This window comes from Marmota flaviventris, chromosome 1, assembly GCF_047511675.1.
Source record: "Marmota flaviventris isolate mMarFla1 chromosome 1, mMarFla1.hap1, whole genome shotgun sequence".
Lineage (NCBI taxonomy): Eukaryota > Metazoa > Chordata > Mammalia > Rodentia > Sciuridae > Marmota > Marmota flaviventris.
In genome coordinates this window covers 126,367,111-126,385,674 of record NC_092498.1, presented here as the reverse complement: position 1 = coordinate 126,385,674, position 18,564 = coordinate 126,367,111, and the positions used below count along the sequence as shown (strand labels likewise).

Genomic DNA, 18,564 nt, shown 5'->3' with positions numbered 1-18,564 from the left:
TCTGTGCGTCTGCTGGCGAGGCGCTTAGCCAGGGCAGACAGGTGATGTGATTCCCTGGTGTTCTCAGCCCTCTGAGCAAACCGGTGCTGGCCTCATGTTCATGTCATAAAGCGGCCCCAGCACCCCGACCCCATAGGAACTTGGCTTTCCACCGGAGCGAGGCCTTTCCACCTTGTGTGTGTGTAATGAACTGGAAACACTGGGTGTGGTGACACAGCCCAGGGCAGGGACCTGGCAAGCCTCTACCCCACTCCATAGTACTGAGGAGAACAGCCTGATGGTGGGTGGCCCTGGAAAACCTCAAAGCCTGACCCAATGGGAGGCTGGAGCAGAACGGGCGGCTGTCAGTCTTCTCAGTGGACCACCCTGGTTACCTCTGGATGAGTGGCAAGGTGCTTGGGTTGTCCTTGACGTGAACTGAGAACCAAACAGGCTGGATCTGTCCGGGGAGCTGAGCCCACACCTGGGGCACTTAGCGCTACATGAAGAGCCTCCTACCTTTAATTATGGGAAAACAGAAGACAATGGAGCCCATTTCCAAGGGCACCAATAAAGCATCTGTTACTCACTGATCGAATGAATGGAGCCAGAGTCAAATCTCTATGGCTTATCAATGGTGCTGCCTGGCAGCATTAATCAGACAGCTGATTAACTGAATTCAGTGCTGATAAGAGATCATGAGATGGAGGCTGATTGAGAGCAGCGGCCAGGTGCTGCGTGGTGTGAGCGGCTGCCTGGCGCTGGCTCTCCTGGTGGCCGGCTTGGCACAGCTCACACTGTTGGCTTGCTGTGCTTTGACATGGTCATCAGGAGGTCAGCCAGGGGTTGAAGGCTCTGCTGGTTTAAGTCTCTTATGTCATGCTCTGGGTGTAGAGGAAGTATACCAGTGGGTCAGACCCACAAACACCCACTAAGTGTAAAATGTTTCCCAAGAGGGTCTCAGCAAATGGTGCTTCCTCCCTTCCCCCTGAGAGAGGAAAATGGCAGATCAGAGGCACTGAACTTGGGGTCGAACAGGAGTCCGAGGCCTGCTCTGTTACCAAGAAGCTGTGCCATCATGGCCCAGCAGCTATCCTCCTCTGGGCTCTGGTTTTATCATCTGTGCAGTGAGACAAGCGATCACATCTGGCTGGGCCAAGGTGCTGGATTGAATGACCTGGTTTTCTTCAAGGGCTAGGTACATACCCCTCTTCTCTCCCCTCCATCCGGTCCAAGTTATTGCCTTGAAAGGAAGTTGCTGCAGGGCCGTGAATACCTTCAGCTCCTGCAAACGAAACCACAGGAAATTAAAATCTCAGGCATCATGGCATTCCGGCATTCCCGGGGCCGTCTCAGGCCTTCCTCACTTGTAGACGCAATTAAACCAAAGCCAGAGAGGTCAAGTGGCTGCGCCGGGCAGAGCAGGGCTCCAGAGCCCTGAGCCTTCCAGGTGCTACATGTGGGTGTCGTAACAGAAAACAAGTGAAGTGGCTTAAGTAGCACTGAGATTTACCATCTCATTCATGGAAGGGCATCAGTGCCAGGGCTGAGCCCTTTATGTACGTGGCATCTACAGGGGTGGGAACCCATCTAGGTGATATGAGCCTAGCTAGCTATCTGCTACAGAGTGCGAGCACCCAGAAAATCACTGGAGTGGCCGCAGGAGGGGACTTTGAGCTACATTTTCAGGAATGGAACCCAAGCCACTCAGAGCTCACCTGCGGGGCTGCCCCCCTCACCCCACCACATCAGAGCCGCTGCCTCTCCTGCCAGGAAGTGGAGGATGGCCAGGTGGGCCAGATATGGAGAGATTCACCAGGAGGGGCAAGAGATGGAGGCCCTCAGTCCGGCTTCCTAGCCTCCAGCCAGAGCCTCTCCCTGGTAGCGGCTGGGTCCCCTCATTCTTATCCAGACCCCTGGTGGAGCCTCCCCTGGGACAAGGAGGGTGGAAGGTGGTGGAGGTTGCCGAATGGCGTCAGCACACCCTTCCCGAGATGAAGCAAGCAAACTCTGTGGGTTGAATATGGTCGTCACTCTTCACAGTTTAACCCCCACTGCAGGGTATGAGGAGTGCAGGGACTCAACCTGGCTGTAAGTGCTGAGGGACGGGGCCCTGGGAGGTGAGTGGGACTCCATAAGGCAGGTTAGGGAGGCACCTCTCAGACTGGCTCCTGTGGCTTTATAAGAAGATATGGAGCCCAGGGGGGCACACATGCTCTTGCCAGCCGATGCCTGGCACCCCTTTGGTGCTCTGCCAGCAAAATGTGGTCAGCAGATGCAGCCCCTTAATTTTGAATGTCTCCAGAACCGTGAGCCCACAGAAACTTATTTGCAAAATCACCCAGTCCTGTTGTGTTAGTAGCAACAGAAAATGGACTAACTCACACACACACACGCACAGAGAGAGAGAGAGAGAGAGAGAGAGAGAGAGAGACCAAGTGTTGCAAAGAGTGATCTGAACTCACCCTAAGATGCACCATTTTAAAATTGCTCCAGATACTGGAAACACACAATGCCTTCTGACTGCTCAGGGTTCGCAAGTCACCCCTATAGAAAAACAGGCTGAAATTAATGCTCACCTTGATGAGGCTGTCCAAGGTCTTTGGCCACTGGGGCATTTGTGGAATCTGCCACTCTACCACCATCACCATTCCCAGAGTGCCATGAAGCGCTCCACCCCTAGTCTCAGCCTAGGAGCTCTGTGGAGATAATTTCAGCTCCAGGGTCCAGAGTGGACCAAAAGACCGAGGCTGTCCCATCATTCCACTCCTTCCACCTGGCCCAGCTTCCAGGGAAGTCAATTCATGGCTCAGACAAGTCCATCATGGGACCTTTATTTAAGTCATCAAGACAGCCTAGATCAGGGGAGTTAATGAGTCTAGATTTGATCCTGTACTTCACCAGCCCCGGTGGGCAGAGTCAAGAATGAACCTGGATGAAACAGAATGGAGAAGTGGGTCATGCAGGAGCCTGGGCTCTGGCCTCCTCTTCAAGGACACTGGATCACTACTCAGGATCTGTTAGGTGAAGACACTTTTGGGCCAGGTTTTCTGTCACCAAAAAAAAAAAAAAAAAAAAAAAATGGTGGATTCAATGCTCACATCAAATAAACAAAGTATGTAATGTGACTATAACTATGAAACCTGTAACTATGACCTGTGACCTCACTATAGCCTGTACACTTACTCTAACAGATTAGAAACCATTAGACTGGTTGAATCTCTTGCTCTTATGAAAATATGAATAGAGAAAGGAGCTTCGGTGGTGTGGAACTTGGGATCATCATTAGAAAGTGCCTTGAGGTGACACACCACAGCCTGTGCTACTCTTCCTCACCCTTCAGGGTCCCTGCTGAGCACACCACCCTGGTGGCTCCTCCCTGCTCTCCCTTCCCTCACTCACCTCCAGCTCTGTCTCCCGGGGAGCCACCTGGGGCCTGTTTTGTGCCCTGCATGGCCAGGCACAAAGCTCTCCATGTTGTTGTTTCACAAGGGACCCGGCCACCCCTCCCTGATTCATTAATCACAAACAAACTCCATTCTCATTCCAGGGTCTTCACATGTGGCACTTAACAGCAAAATCAAAACTTTCTTTGCTGAGATCCCCTTTACTACCTCCCAAGAAGGACAGAGAGCGCCAGAGGCGAGACGTTTGCAGGTGACCCTTGATGCCCAGCCGAGCTACTTCCTGGGACCAGGGGAGAAGCAAAGGCTAAGGTCAAGGGTGGTCTGCAGTGTGCAGTCTTCTTCACTGCAGCTGAGGCTCCCAGGTGCAGGACTCCCTCCGCAGATATGCCCGATTTGATATGCAGCTGATTAGTTGCTGCTGAAACTGGGGAAGACTCCAACATCTCCATCTCAATATTCAAAAGCAAAATTCAGCAGAAAAATGAATGGAGGCCAAATTCAAGTTTCACAACCACAACAAACTTTTACTTAGTTCTTTAAAAACCAGGTAGAACTCTCCACCGATTCCTTTAAAATAGCTCCACTGTGACCAGAGTCACCACATCTTTTTTTTTAATTTTTAATTTTTTTTATTGGTTGTTCAAAACATTACTAAGCTCTTGAAATATCATATTTCATACATTAGATTCAAGTGGGTTATGAACTCCCATTTTTACCCCAAATACAGATTGCAGAATCACATCGGTTACACATCCACATTTTTACATAATGCCATACTAGTAACTGTTGTATCCTGCTACCTTTCCTATCCTCTACTATCCCCCCTCCCCTCCCCTCCCATCTTCTCTCTCTACCCCATCTACTGTAATTCATTTCTCTCCTTGTTTTTTTTTCCCATTCCCCTCACAACCTCTTATATGTAATTTTGTATAACAATGAGGGTCTCCTTCCATTTCCATGCAATTTCCCTTTTCTCTCCCTTTCCCTCCCACCTCATGTCTCTGTTTAATGTTAATCTTTTCCTCCTGCTCTTCCTCCCTGCTCTGTTCTTAGTTGCTCTCATTATATCAAAGAAGACATTTGGCATTTGTTTTTTAGGGATTGGCTAGCTTCACTTAGCATAATCTGCTCTAGTGCCATCCATTTCCCTACAATTTCCATGATTTTATCATTTTTTAGTGCTGAGTAATACTCCATGATGTATAAATGCCACATTTTTTTTATCCATTCATCTATTGAAGGGCATCTGGGTTGGTTCCACAGTCTAGCTATTGTGAATTGTGCTGCTATGAACATCGATGTGGCAGTATCCCTGTAGTACCCTCTTTTAAGGTCTTCAGGGAATAGTCCGAGAAGGGCAATAGCTGGGTCAAATGGTGGTTCCATTCCCAGCTTTCCCAGGAATCTCCATACTGCTTTCCAAATTGGCTGCACCAATTTGCAGTCCCACCAGCAATGTACAAGAGTACCCTTTTCCCCACATCCTCGCCAGCACTTGTTGTTTGACTTCAGAATGGCTGCCAATCTTACTGGAGTGAGATGGTATCTTCGGGTGGTTTTGATTTGCATTTCTCTGACTGCTAGAGATGGTGAGCATTTTTTCATGTACTTGTTGATTGATTGTATGTCCTCCTCTGAGAAGTGTCTGTTCAGGTCCTTGGCCCATTTGTTGATTGGGTTATTTGTTATCTTATTGTCTAGTTTTTTGTCTACGGCCATACCACCCTGAACGAGCCCAATCTCGTCACCACATCTTAAAGCAGACCCATGGGGGGCTGTGGCTGGACATGGACTGCTTGGTTAAGCAGAACCCAAGTTCCCAGCTGTCTCCCCCATGTGTTTCCTGGGTGAAGCTGGCTGAGCACGAATTCACAGATTTGGATTCACACTGACAGATCTGGAGTGCCGAGTGAGGCAGCAGAGCTCCTACCTCTGAAGGTTGCCATGACTACAGAGAGACAGGGATGTGGAGGACGGGCTGGGTCTCTCTCCTTGTGTGCACACCTAGCTCTCCTCCTGCTGACCATGGGTTCTGATGACCAGTAGTGACCCCAGAGGAGTCAGAACAGGAACAGCTTTATGTTATTTATTTATATATTTTTTTGGTATCAGACATTGAACCCAGGGGTGACTAACCATGGAGCCACATCCCCAGCCCTTTATATCCTTTAATAATATACATATATTATTTTGAGACAGGGTCTCACTAAATTGCTGAGTCTGGTTTTGAACTCGTGATCCTCCTGCCTCGGCCTCCCAAGCCACTGAGATTTTGTTGCTTTTTTAAAAAATGAACATTTTGGAATATAAATGAGGCGGAAAGAATATACCTAGGCTTACGGGATTCGCTTTGTTAAAATCATGTTAAAGGTTTTTGCATCTGTTCATGAAGGGTATGGTATTGTTTCTAAATTAACTTTGTTAGGCTTGCTGGTTTTATAAAAATGAGTTGGAGAGTATCCATCCTCCTCCATTTTCTGAAAGGTTTGTGCAAGCTTGGTGTTGTTTCTTCCCTTAGCATTATTAGATAAAAGTCACCAATGGAATTATCTGGCCTCTTAAGAAGGATTTCCTAGGAGGCAGAATAATGCCCCCTAAGATATCCATTCCCTAATCCCTGGAGACTCTGATTATATTACTTCCCATGGCAAAAAGATCTCGGCAGATTTGATTAAGGGTACAGACCTTGAGAGGAGGGGTTGTTTTGGATTATCCAGGCCCGATCTTGTAAAATGAGTCTTTAAATTCAGAGAGCCCTTATGAGCTGGGTGAGGGAGATGCTGGTGTGCAAAGGATCCCCCCTGCTGCTGACCCTGAGATGTTGGTGCAATGACTCTGACCAACTAGGCCTCGGGTGCCAAGAGCAGGACCCAGCCCCCAGCCAGCAAGGAGAAGAGACCACAGTGACACCAAAATTGCGTGGACTGAGTTCTGTTAACACTCAGATGAGGAGCACAAGACAGGAAAGGAATCCCCTGGGATTCATCTGCCCTTCATGAAAGGTTGGGAAATTGCTTAATTTCCAAATACTTGGGTCTTTTCTAGATATACTGTTGCTATTGATTTGTAATTTTTTTCCACTTTTGGTCAGATAACATTCTCTAGCTGACTTCAATCTTCTAAGATTGAGACATCACATGTTCTTGAAAATCGAGCCTTCTGAAGCACCAGGTGTAGTGTTTTACAATCCTTGGTCAGTTCATGGCAGTTGAGGAAGATTTTCAGCTCACCTGTGGCCATGCTGACTCAGTGGACAGAGGAGAGAGATGACAGGTACAGAGAGACCCAGGCGGGGCTTGGATTCAGGCTCACACTGAGAAATGGCTACATCACATACCTGTATGTTTGTGGGTGCGTGATGAGACCATTTAAATGTCCCCCTCTCCGCAGGTCTCAGGTGTGCAATACCTTCTTACCCAGTCTGCGACACTGACTTCCCCTGCAGCAACCGCGCCCCCTCGCACCCCACCCCCACTTCACCTCCACCTCCTGCTCCTAACTGCCATTCTCCCCTCTGCTTCTGTGACTTGGGCTTTTGTAGATGTCACATGAGAGGAGAGCACCCTCAATTTCACTTTCCTTGCCCTGCTTATAGATGAAGGTCCTCCAGGGTTCGTCTGTGTTGCTGCAAATGACAAAATGCCCTTCTTTTTCAAAGCTGGGCAGAACTCCACATGTCCACCTGCTGCATCTTTATCCGCCTGTCCATGGGGGGCCCTGGGATAACTCCATGTCTTCAGGACTCTCAGCAATGCTGCAGCAGACCCAGCCGGCAGCTGTCTCTCCTGCTGATCCCATGTCCTCTGCACACACACCCAGCAGCAGAACTGCTGGACCCCAGGGTAGTTCCCACTGCAGTGAGCAGGTTGCCCTTCCTCCACATCCTCCCTGTGCTTATCTTCTGCCTTCTTGGAGATAATCAAGGGGACTGCTGGGACTGATGGAGTGGCCTGAGGGGATAGTTCATTGTCTTTCTAATTTGCATCTCCCCAATGACTCCTGAAGTTCAGCATTTTTTTTTTTTTTTTTTGAATGCCTGGTGGCCATATGTGTGTCTCCTTTTAAGAACTGTTTATCCAGGTCCTTTGCCCATTTTCATGGCTTTTGAATTTCTTGGCTTTTGAAGTTCAGATTATATCCTACACATTGCAAGGATATACTTCTGAATCCTTCTAATTTTCTGAATTGTGGGGAGGTGCTGTATTTTGCTATGTTCATCCAAAAAGCACGGATATACTTTTATATTTTGAGTGCCATCAGGTGGGTTGGATTTGATCTCCACGTTGTCTTGCGGGTTCTGCTGGGAGGAGCTCAGTCCTTTCATGCTCCGCTGTGCTTAGAGTCCAGCTGTGCATGTGTGGTTTGTGGGACATCCAGAGGCTTGGGTGATGGTTAGACCACTAGTGTGGGAGGCCTTCCTTTCCCGTTTCTTGGCTCGAATCCCCACCCCCCATTCCACAGCTCTGAGCTCTGCCCTCTGGCTCTGCGAGCCAGGAGGAGTGGGCTTCTGCAGGACAGCTGGTGGGCCCATGCTGCCATGATGGTGACCGACTCTTAGGAGAAGAGCCACAGGGACTGGAGACGTTCTCTGCGCCTCTTCCCTCTTCCCCAGGCCTGCTGCCTTCAGCATCTCTCCCAAGAGCCTTCTCTTTTGTTTCTTTTGTTACCTGAATGAAGTCCAATCCTAGAGGCCTTTTCTTGGCCCCTTCAGAGTCTGAACTCCTTCCAATGTCCCCCGCCAGCTCCTCTCTCCTCCCCCTCCTCCTGCGGCTGGGCAGCTTGTTCCCAGAATCTCCAACAGGCTCTCCACCCTGGTCCCCTGATATCTGCCAGGCTCTGCAGTCCCTAGTCAGTCACCTGTGAGTGCTTCTCAGAAGCTGCCAGGGGATTTTCTTATCCTCCACTGCCCCCTCCTGGTCTTATTTCTCCTGTGTCTCCCTGGATTACATAAGGTGTCTTCTTCCTAAACCAAATACCCTGTTCCTGATGGTTTCCCTTCCCCAGGGAGCCCTGACAGAATAGAACCAGTACCCCTGAGTTCCCTGACAATCCTAGCGGTGACCTGAACAATGCATGATTCATGCCTTCTGTCAGGGCCAGTGCAAAATCCCCCTTCCTAGTGCTTCCCCTTGCTCCTAGTGCCAGCAGGTCTGCTTTGCTCTCTGGAGCCCCCCAAAAAGATCAAATGTGGGTCTCCCAGCTCTAAGTAGGATTCATCATCCTCTGAAACCACATCAAGGAGCTGCCGCCCTGACTACCCAACCCTGACTTGTCAGAGTTAGAAGGTCCAGCCGCAGCCAGTGCTGCCCCTGGAGGGCATGTGAGTGTCTGCCCAGCTCAGTGACCCTCTTTGATCTGCCTGCCACAACTTACCCCCAGAAATCCGCGGATTTTCTCTACCAGCAGCAAATGCCAGGTGTGACCACCAGGGGGCGCTGCAGAACCGTCGGCACCTGTCAGTTGGGGCTGGCTTCTCAGGAAAATTGCAGACCTTGGCTCCAGGCATCACAAGGTGTGCGGGAGTTTCCATTTGAAGCTCAATATTTTTTAACAGACTATGGAAGAGTTTTGAGGAGAGTTAAAAGCAATGCGGTCCTGACTGTGAAGCTCCTATAGTCACCTGGCTTTTCTGCACCTGATAAAGGCGGTTGACCACAGCTAGTCCTGAGTAAGCTGCAAGTGTCCCCTCCTCTGGGAACCTGCAGGATCTCTGATGAATCCTAAGTGACTCCAGTGGTTTCGGATGCTGGTCATGGTTGGCCAGAGCAACATGGACAAATTACATTGTAACAGTGCTATGTTGTGTCTTAGTGGTGGGTGAGTTTGAATTGAATTATTTCCGATTAAATATTCAAAATTTAGGTCTTTATGAGCAATGACTGTAATATTAAGAAAAAATGAAACCAAAGGCTTGGGGTGGAGAAGGCCAGCTCTGTAGGACGGTTGAACCTCCTGCAGCTCAAGACGAAGATGTTGGAGTTGATCTCAGAGGACCGTTTCTTTGGGCTGGTGGTCATGAGGACCAACTGGGAGTAACTGTTCCTACTCCCATTTAGACACTGCCTTGTGGCTATCTGTCTTTTCTGCCACAGAGACCCATTTCTCTTAGCTCTTCTGTGTCTTCACTGTGGATCTCACTCCCCAAAAGCCTGTGGTCAGATACAACTTCTTCAAAGGGATCACAGAGAATTTATCCAGCCTTGTTTTTCTGGATGCAGGGTGTTTTATAAGGAGCAATAAATGTAGATGCTTGGGCATTTCTGTGAGGATGGGTTACACCGTGATACAGTAAAAAGCAAGTCTGAAATTCCATTGGCTTAAAACATGTGCTCATTGACTCGCTTGAGAACCCAGGTGACAAAGGAGCCACCACCTTGACTAAGGCCAGCCACTGCCCACCCTCTCCAAATATTGGGTTCACTGAGAGGCACATCTTAAATAGCTAGTGTTAACTATCTGCATGAGACACACTCTGGTCTCGTGTTCTGGAAGGATGGAGCAAACCCTGAGTGCTCACAACTGCTTTCTCCTGAGAAGCAGGGAATGGCCTTGGATGGGATGTTTAGATAATGGTAGTTTGGAGAATATGATGATGTATAAGTAGCAGAACAGGGCAATGGGTTAGGGGGCCATTACTCCAGGAATGATCACTGACCACAGCAGCAAAGTGCTCTGGAGGCTTCTGGAAAGTGCAGGCAAGGGCCCCACCCCATCTATGAATCAGAATCAGTGTTTTAGCAAGCTCCCTAGGGAGTGGGTGCACACTGTAAGGTTGAGGATTGTGCAGCCAGAGTACGTGAGTGTGAACCCCAGCTCTGCCGACTTCCAGCTCTGTGACCTTGGGCCACTGAGCTAAATTCTGAATCAATTATATGATCTTAATGACAGCAGTAGTGCCACAGGATTGTGGTGAGGGTGAAATGAGTCATCACCTGACCACGTCTTCTAAACGGTGTCTGTCACAGAGTAGGGTTCTGCAAGTGTGAGTTGGTGGTGGTGAGGAGGAGGAGGAGGAGGGGTGGTGGTGGTGGTAGTGATGGCGCTACTGATGCTGCTGATGATGACAATGATGGTGATGATGAGGGTGATGGGCAGAGCACTCCTCTGCTCCCTACCCAGGCCCATCACGGTAATGGTATTGATGACGGTGAAGCTGGGGGAGATGATGTTGGTGAGAATATGACAATGGTGGCAGTGGTGTTGGTGGAGAGGATGGTGGTGTGACTATGATCATGTCAATGATATGATAATGATGGTGGCTGTGGTTATGGTGATGATGATGGTGTTGGTGGTGATGGTGTGATTATGATGATGGCAGTGATAGGACAATGGTGGTGGCGATGATGGTGCTGATGCAGCAAATATAGTTAAGGCACTGTGAGTCACAAGGCATAGGAAGGTGCCCTTTGCCAACCTTGAACCCTAATGGAAGAATGAAATCTATTTTGTGGGTCTTAACCATAACTATGAGAGGAGTTGGGCATCCACTAGTATTGCACGGGGAGTGGGATAAGGGCCAACTGTGGGCATTTGAGCAATTGTCCTAAAGTTGTTCTCACAGGCCAGTCACTGATATTCTGTATCTGTCCTTGGGCAGCTGTGCCCATGTCCCTTCAGGGAAGATTAAATTCTACACAGGCTGAGTTTAGGGAGGGGTACCAGAGCAGCATGAGGGGCTGGGGACCTTTCTGAAACATTAAGCAGCTATTACAAAAATGAGGTCTAAATAAGTTACCGAGACATCTAGTGTAGGAATCAGATACACTGAGCACACACAGGAACACAGTGAGGCTAGTGAGTGATCATCAATGTGGACTTTGAGGCCAGTAGCCTGGGTGGAATCCCAGTTCTACCCCTTCGTCTCTGGGTGATCTTGAATGTGTCACTTCACCCCCTTTGACATCAGTTTTCTTGTCTGAAAACTGGATAGAAGAAGAGCACGTGTTCAGATACGGTTAACAGAATTACTTCTTAATTAGCAAGTACCTAATAAATGCTAATTGTTACTGGCATCCTCACCATCACTATTAGACAAAATGAACAAAAGATGGAATGCATAAATCTCAGATTCCTCATTAGCAAATGGGTTAATAATGTAGGATTGGTGGTATTTATTCATTGGATAAGGGCCTGGGGATACAGAATGAAGCAAGTCAGACTGTTTTCCACCCAGCCCACATGAAATAGGAGAGTGTGCAAGTAAAGGAATAAGAGTGGACAGTGACAGTCCCCACAAACAGTCCCTCACTGGTTTCTATTCTTGGATGGTACGAACATTGGAACACCTACTGTGTGCAGTGCAGGGGGAAGAGGGGTATGTCCTGTATTCCACTCCCCTCCCCAGCCAGACCAAGGTCCTGGAGTTTGCTCAAAGAGAGAAAAGACATTGCTGCAGTTCACACCAATGCAAAACCCAATTGGGTGCTGGGTTGGATTGGTGGCCACGACCTGGTTGTGCTGTTTCTGAGGGCTGAGTTTAGATGCTGTTGATGCCGTGTTCCACCAATAAAACCACCTTGGTTTCCTGAACTGTACCCATGCTCCCCGAGGCTGCTTACCACCCCAGCCTTCCCCCACCCATGAAGGGCACCCTCAGAGACGCAGTGGCTCAGTCCTCTACTTCCTGTCCCAGGAGCCCGCTGACCATGAGCAAGCCCTGCAGTTCCTGCGTCCTTCACCACTCTGCTCTCTACCCAGGTCCAAGCCCCAGGACTCCTGGATGCCCTTGGGAGCGCTTCCTTGGCCTCTGGGCTTCCTCTGCCTCCTGCTACAGGCGATGTGCTTCAAGCAACCTCAGCAGACCTTCTGGGAGGAGAGCAAGGCCCTCCAGCTCCTGGCCCTGAGCCTTTGCCCTGCTGGTTCTCAGTGTGAGAAGCTCATCCTCCCTTCACCTGCAATCTCTAAAGGTGCACCACAAATACACTCTCCCCTTAGCCTGATCCATGTTATTCAGAACACACATCATTGTCTTTGGGGATGAATTGACTTATACATTTCTTGAGAGTCTATCTCCTGACCAGAATGCAGGATCTGTAAATGCAGGGCCTGTGTTTTTGTTCAAGCTGGAATCTGGGCTGACAAATGGGTAAGAAAATGACAAATGCTTGTTGAATGAATGAATGAACTGTCAAAGGGCAAAACTAATGTTCCCCACTAGAGCTGCTACCAGGAGAAATGAGACAGTGTTCAGAGCAACACCAGCCCAGGGTGCCAGACTTAGAACTTCCTTTTGTGTTCCATTCTTTGCTTTTCTCTTTAGTAGGAAGCAGCAGAGTCAGACCTTGCTGTTGAATTTGTAGGATGACCGTTGCTGTTTTATGAGGCCAACATATAGCCCTCATCTCCATGTGTTCAGTAATTTATTATGTATAGGTCTTATTATGTGTAAGGAATTCCTGAGCCAAATTAGCAAGTTCTGTCTTTCATTTTATGCAATATTAGCAATTTGGAATTTAAGCACAAACTAAAAAAAAAAAGATCTGAAATTGCCTCTTTGACTTAGGAAGGAACCCAACACATGTGGAAACAACAGGTTTCCTTTTTCCAATAATTCTCCTCTCCTATAAATCATGCTAATTGTCTCCATGTGCCCACAGCCCACAGGGAGCTTTGCAATAGCCTTTGAGGAGATTAGTGGTCTCTGATGTTCCTTATGAAATTCAGAAAAGCATCTGGAAGTAATTTAAGTTGAGGAATTAATGATTTTGAGGTTAAATAATACACGACTTAAAAAAAAATAAACACAGGAAACTCTATTAGCCCATGAACCTCTAGGTTCGCACCTCCATTCCTGTGGATTTACCTAACCAAGATAAATGACCACGTCATCCCTCAGATTTTGTGGATCTGTATTTTGTTTGATTGATTTTTAGAAGATAAATTAAACGAGGTCCCACAGTTAGACTTGCAGAGGGGGAGCTCCCTGTTTCCTAGGTCTACTTCTGCAGGGATGAGAAAGACAACCTCTGGGATGCTGGGAGGCCTTGGCCAAGTGTGCAGGGCTTTGTTACAAAGCAGAATGGCCACACAGTCAGGTGGGCTTACCAGACTGAAGGTTGTCTTCCCTTTTTTTTTTTTTAAATTTTCTTCATTTTGAGTGGCTACGTATTGTGTTGTGGTGGGTTCAATTTCCTCTTGTTTTGTTTATTTGCAGGGTGGAGTCCTTAATCCAGGGACCACATCTGGCTTTGCACAAGAAGAGCAATATTCTGTGCCAAAAGGAAAGTGCCAGCTCAGGGGAGGGGTAGCTGTGGGTCTGCAAGGGAGAGCAGGGGAGGGGAGGCCCCAATCCAGGGCTTTTATTTTTTTGTTCCTATTATGGGATAGGAGGGAGAGAGGATGAAACAGATTCCAATCCCTCCGTCAGAAATAATGGGAGATGTTGTATTTCTTCCTGATGGCGGGAGGCTAGGAACATTTAAATGAAAAATATTTATTCTCCAGTGACTTCCAGGCTTAAAAAGAAGAAGAAGAGGAAGAAGAAAATGTGCCTTCCATTTTAGGACCCTATGTCTACTCCACGACTGCTCCCCACTAGCTGGGCACTGATTTGGGCAATTACCAGCATAATCCACTTAAAAAATTAAGTCCCTACTCCCCAGGCCTATGAGAACCGACCTTTTGGGCATGGCTGGCTCCCCAAGCTAAAAGAGAAACAATGAAGCATCATATGCTGCAGCCTGGGCCATAGAATCTCCAGCTGCACCCCCCCACCCGCCCCCAGCAGGGAGAGGCTCCAGAGCTAGGGGTGTTCCAAAGACCTGGCTCCATCCCCGATTTCTCCTTGTGCGAGACTCATATTCCCTTGAAGCTGAGTTGAGGGACCTTTCTCCTTTATCAATCAAGGACTTCTTTCTTTCATTTCAAAATTCTTTCCTCGAGAGCGGGCGAAACATAACCCAGTCGTCCTTCCTTCTGAGGTTGGTCTGAGGTCACCTAGGGTGAGAGCCAGGAGCCCAGGGCAGGTGGGGACCACCGGGACCCGGGTGCTGTAGCTGGTGCAGGACTGGGCCAGGTTTCCAGTCTCAGAACCCATCGCCTTAGGCCCCCAGACACCAGAGGGAGCCGGGGTCCCGCCCTCTCTTTGCTTGCACCCTGGTGGAGGGGGAAGCCCCAGAGTCCATAACGCGGCAGAGACTGCTCCAGGGTCCCGAGACGGGCGCGAGGGGAGCGCTGGGAAAACCTGAGAGGACGGAGAACAGGTCAGGAAGTGGTGGCGAGGACAGCCCTTCCAGATCCGTATCCGCAGAGAAACTACTCTTGCAGGACAAGCCTGGGGCACGCGTGTGTGGCAGCGGCGAGCTGGGTTTTGTTTTGACCCCCCCTCCAACAGTTAATAAAAAACACATGCGGCGCGACGTGCGAACCCAACGGCATGAAAGGATACGCAGTGAAAAATGAGTCTTTCTTTCGACCCTTCGTCCAGTCCCCTTCCTGAGACTGCTGGTGCCTTGTGTTCTCCACGCACCATGCTACACCTACGCGCATCTGTGTCCATCCGAGTTCCTGCCCTGAACGTTGCTTTCCCCACTAAATAATGCGTCTGGGAGATCCTCCTCGGCATCCGCATGTGACTTTTAAATCCAGATGGCTCCAGATCTCAGAGCTAAAGCGGGGAACGGCTTGAAGTTGACGTTGGGGTGTGACGACCATCGGGCCCCGCAGTGAGCACGGGAGGAGGCGACCAGAGGGTCCAGCTCCATCCTGCGTGCAGGGTGCCTGAGCAGGACACTTCACGAAGGCAAGCGGCTGCGAACACGTTTCGCGCGGTGCTCGCGTCGCCCCCTGCCCTCGGGGTCTCCTCTCGTTTTCCCCGCCTCTAGGGTCCTCCCCACCCGCAAGCGTGCTCCTGGTCCCCGCCCCCTCCATTCATCACGGGTCGCGGGCGGGGTGGGGGTGGGACCTGGTGGGCGGGGCCTGGGCGGGGTGGCGGGGGCGGAGGTGGGCGGGACCGGGGGGCGGGCCAGCCGGGCAGCGGCGGCGGCGGCTGCGGCGGCTGCTGGGGAAAAGTTGTCCCGGCCTGAGTGCCAGCAGCCGCGGAAGCCGGAGCGCCACGGCGTGGACGCCGAGAAGCAGCCGAAAGGACGCCGCGGCTGCCGGGGTGGCCCGGGGCATGGAGCAGCCGGCGGGGGCTGCGGGCGGGCGCTGCGCCCTGGGCTGGCAGCGGGCGGCGTGAGCGGCCGGGAGCAGGATGCGCTCCGAGGGCGCGGCCCCCCGGCCGGCGGCGCCGCTGTGCGGGGCGCTGAGCCTGGTGTTGAGCGCGCTGCTGGGCAAAGGTAAGGCCAGGCGGGAGTCGACCGCATCGGCTATCGCGAAGTTCCACGGGGCCCCGGTGAAGGCCGGACGAGGGGACCCTAAACATGGGGGTGCAGTGGGGACATTGACAAGGGCGCCGGTCCCATCAGGAGCCCTCCGCGGAGCGCCGAGCAGCCCCTTCCCTAGAAGGGTGGATCCGATTGGGCGCCAGGACTGGGACACATAGGTGCAGAAGCTCCAAACCCAGTTCCCTAGACCACCCCAGACCCAGTGCTGCCTCCGGGGTGACGAGGGGGCGTGACGAGGGGGCACTTTCAGCTCGTCCCCCATTCCTGAGTTCCGCGGGGACCAGCCTCCAGCTACAGCAGACACATTGTTGAGCCGGGTTGCTTGAGAGGGGAGCCCAGTCCTTTGAGCCCCTTCCTCCCAGCCGTGCGAGCCCCATCCCCAGGTCAGACAGGGGTACTGGGGATCCAGTCCCTCTCTGCAACCCCTCTCCGCAAACGCTGGGTCCCTAGAACCCACGGTTGATCACCAAAGGACGCTTACGAATCGCGCTGCTCATCCGGACACCAGCTTGGCAGAAACCTGGGACTCTCTCCAGGCACCCCAAATTAGGCCTGGTATGGCTTGGGAGCGCGCGTGGGGATGAGTGCGCTTCTCACTGGGGCTGGCTCCCCAGTAGCTCTCTCCCTGGAGGGCTTTCACCTCTGTCCCCTCCTCCTCCGGGGCGGGGGCGATAGGGATGATGACTGCCACAGGTCTTCGAGGAGATTTGTGCAAGTGAACCAAGGTAGGGCTACCGAAGGGCTCACAAAAGGTAGCTGTTGCTGTAATCACGACCATATTATTATATGTATGTGGGGACCATGGTCTGGCAGGGTGGTGAGAGATGGTCCCAAGCCTAGCTGCAGGAGCAGCTGGGCCCTGCAGGGACAGCGACTGTGCCCACAGCAGCTGAGGGGTCCCGGGTGCGGTCCGGGAGTGGGGAGAGGATTCGGTGGACTTCTTGCCGCCCGCGCTCTGGGAGGGTCTGGGGTCCATTTGGTTAGCTGTGGTGTGCACGCACAAGTGTGTCCTGCGCCTTCGCTCAGTGGGGCGGGGCGGGGCCCCAGGCGCTGGCTCTGGGGCTGGGAAGAAGTGCATCCTCAAATCTACCCCATGGCAGAACAGAACTCTCCCGCCCAGCGCTCTAGGGCCAGGCTGGAAATGCATTGGTAGAGACAACTTGCCAATGGATGTTAAAAAGCAGGGTTTGCTTTTCAAAAGTCATTACTCACCACACTGTCTGAAATTCCAGAGGAAGCTGCTTTCCTGGAGAGGATGATTCCCCAGACCCACCAACTGGGTGCGTTTGTGTTTTGCATGTGGTTCCTTTCTCCAGACTGCCCCAGGTGAACGCAGTGGTGCACTTGGAGGGTGTGTGTGTGTGTTGTTTTTTTTTTGGGGGTGGGGGGGTTTGTTTTATTTGCAAGAGCTAACACCCAGAAGCCTGCCCTGAATTCTGCTATTAGCTCCAGGTCCCTGCATTTCTAGGACTCAGTTTCCCCAAATGTAAAGTGGTCATTGGAAATGCCCTTCTCTGAATTTCTCACCGGGGTCTTTGGAATCAAAGGACCTAATGCACAGCAGGTGCTTCCTGGAGGGCTCTGTCCAGCTGGGTTGAGCCAGAGCAGAGCCCTCTTTCCCTTTTCTGCCCTATGTCCTTGAGAGGTCTGAATCAGGTGAGGACTTCAGTTGTGTTTTTAAAACAAGTTGTGGGCTTTTCCTATTCAAAGCCTACATTCTTGGTGTGTGTGTGTGTGTGTGTGTGTGTGTGTGTGTATCTGTGTCTTCTACAGGATCTCACTTTTGATTTGGAGTAGTGATTGCTACCGACATGCACATAGAGGGTTAGGAGCAGCTATTTAGTGGGCATACAGAGCCAGGACCAGCAGTGGATGGGGGTGGGGTGATGAACATCAGAAGCCAGGGAAGTCCACCCTATAGGAAAGCCACCTGGTTCTGCCTTGATGTGGTTGGTGGGCTTCTCTGTCCTCGCTGTAGTTTCACAGTGTGTATGTGCGTGGTTTGAGGTCTGCGAGGGTCTGCAGTTCATCTTCTGCGAAATGTTTTTGCAGCTCATTTCTCATGATCAAAAGCAGCCGTTCAATCCATCCTTGCTTCTGATTCCTCCACACTTGCTCCGTAAGAGCAAATGAGCCTTCTTTAAATTTGTGCTATCATAACAACATCAACCACACTCTAAGTCTTTCTTTGTGAGGATCTACTTGCTGATTTCTGGAATCCTTGAGACCCACTGGTCAATGTTTAATACTAACTATATGTTTATTTTCAACTGTGGATTGAGAAGCTTTGCAGTTTGTCAGGGCTCAGAGAATACATAGTGGTTCTTAGAAGTTTCCATAATTAGGACAGTTTTGAAAGAAGGAAATCTCTTCTTCAGAGTTAAGACGAGCAAGTTGAGGCAAAGTATCTTTGAGCTGGGGGGTTTGATAACCTGGGGCCCTAAAAAGCAGGTGGAAGGGCAGGTTGCCTGGGGGTACTCAAAAGCTCGCGAAGGTGGTTGGTCACCTGTGAGGCACTGTCAAGGTTATACAGGACCACAGTCTGTTTTCTGAAATCCGGGGACTAAAAATATTTCAAGAGCTAGGATTATGGAAGTCTTTGAATGGCAAGATACAGAGTAGAGACCCAGGCTGCACATTCCTAGCAGATACCTTCCCATGCTTGGCTCACAGTGGTGCCTTTCTGTGGTGCCCATGGGTAAGCTGCAGGAAACACCAGTCTCTGTCACAGATCGGGGTGAAGACCCCGCAGAGCTGAGCTGCACTTCGGAGCTGGCCATCCAGGAAATTAAACACCCACTGCCAGCCAGACCCTTGCTTCGTCAGCACTTTGGGAATTGGGGGTTTCTGAAAAG

At 50.7% G+C, this 18,564-nt stretch overlaps 1 protein-coding gene across 1 annotated transcript in view; it reads left to right on the top strand.

The window, feature by feature from the left end:
* Positions 1–15,576: 15,576 nt before the first annotated feature.
* The window catches only part of Tmem132c (transmembrane protein 132C), a 273,283-nt gene continuing 270,295 nt past the window's right edge, over positions 15,577–18,564 (top strand). The window contains exon 1 of the mRNA XM_027952017.2: positions 15,577–15,661. Coding sequence (XP_027807818.2) covers positions 15,577–15,661 — 85 coding nt within the window. The remainder of the gene's footprint in view (positions 15,662–18,564) is intronic.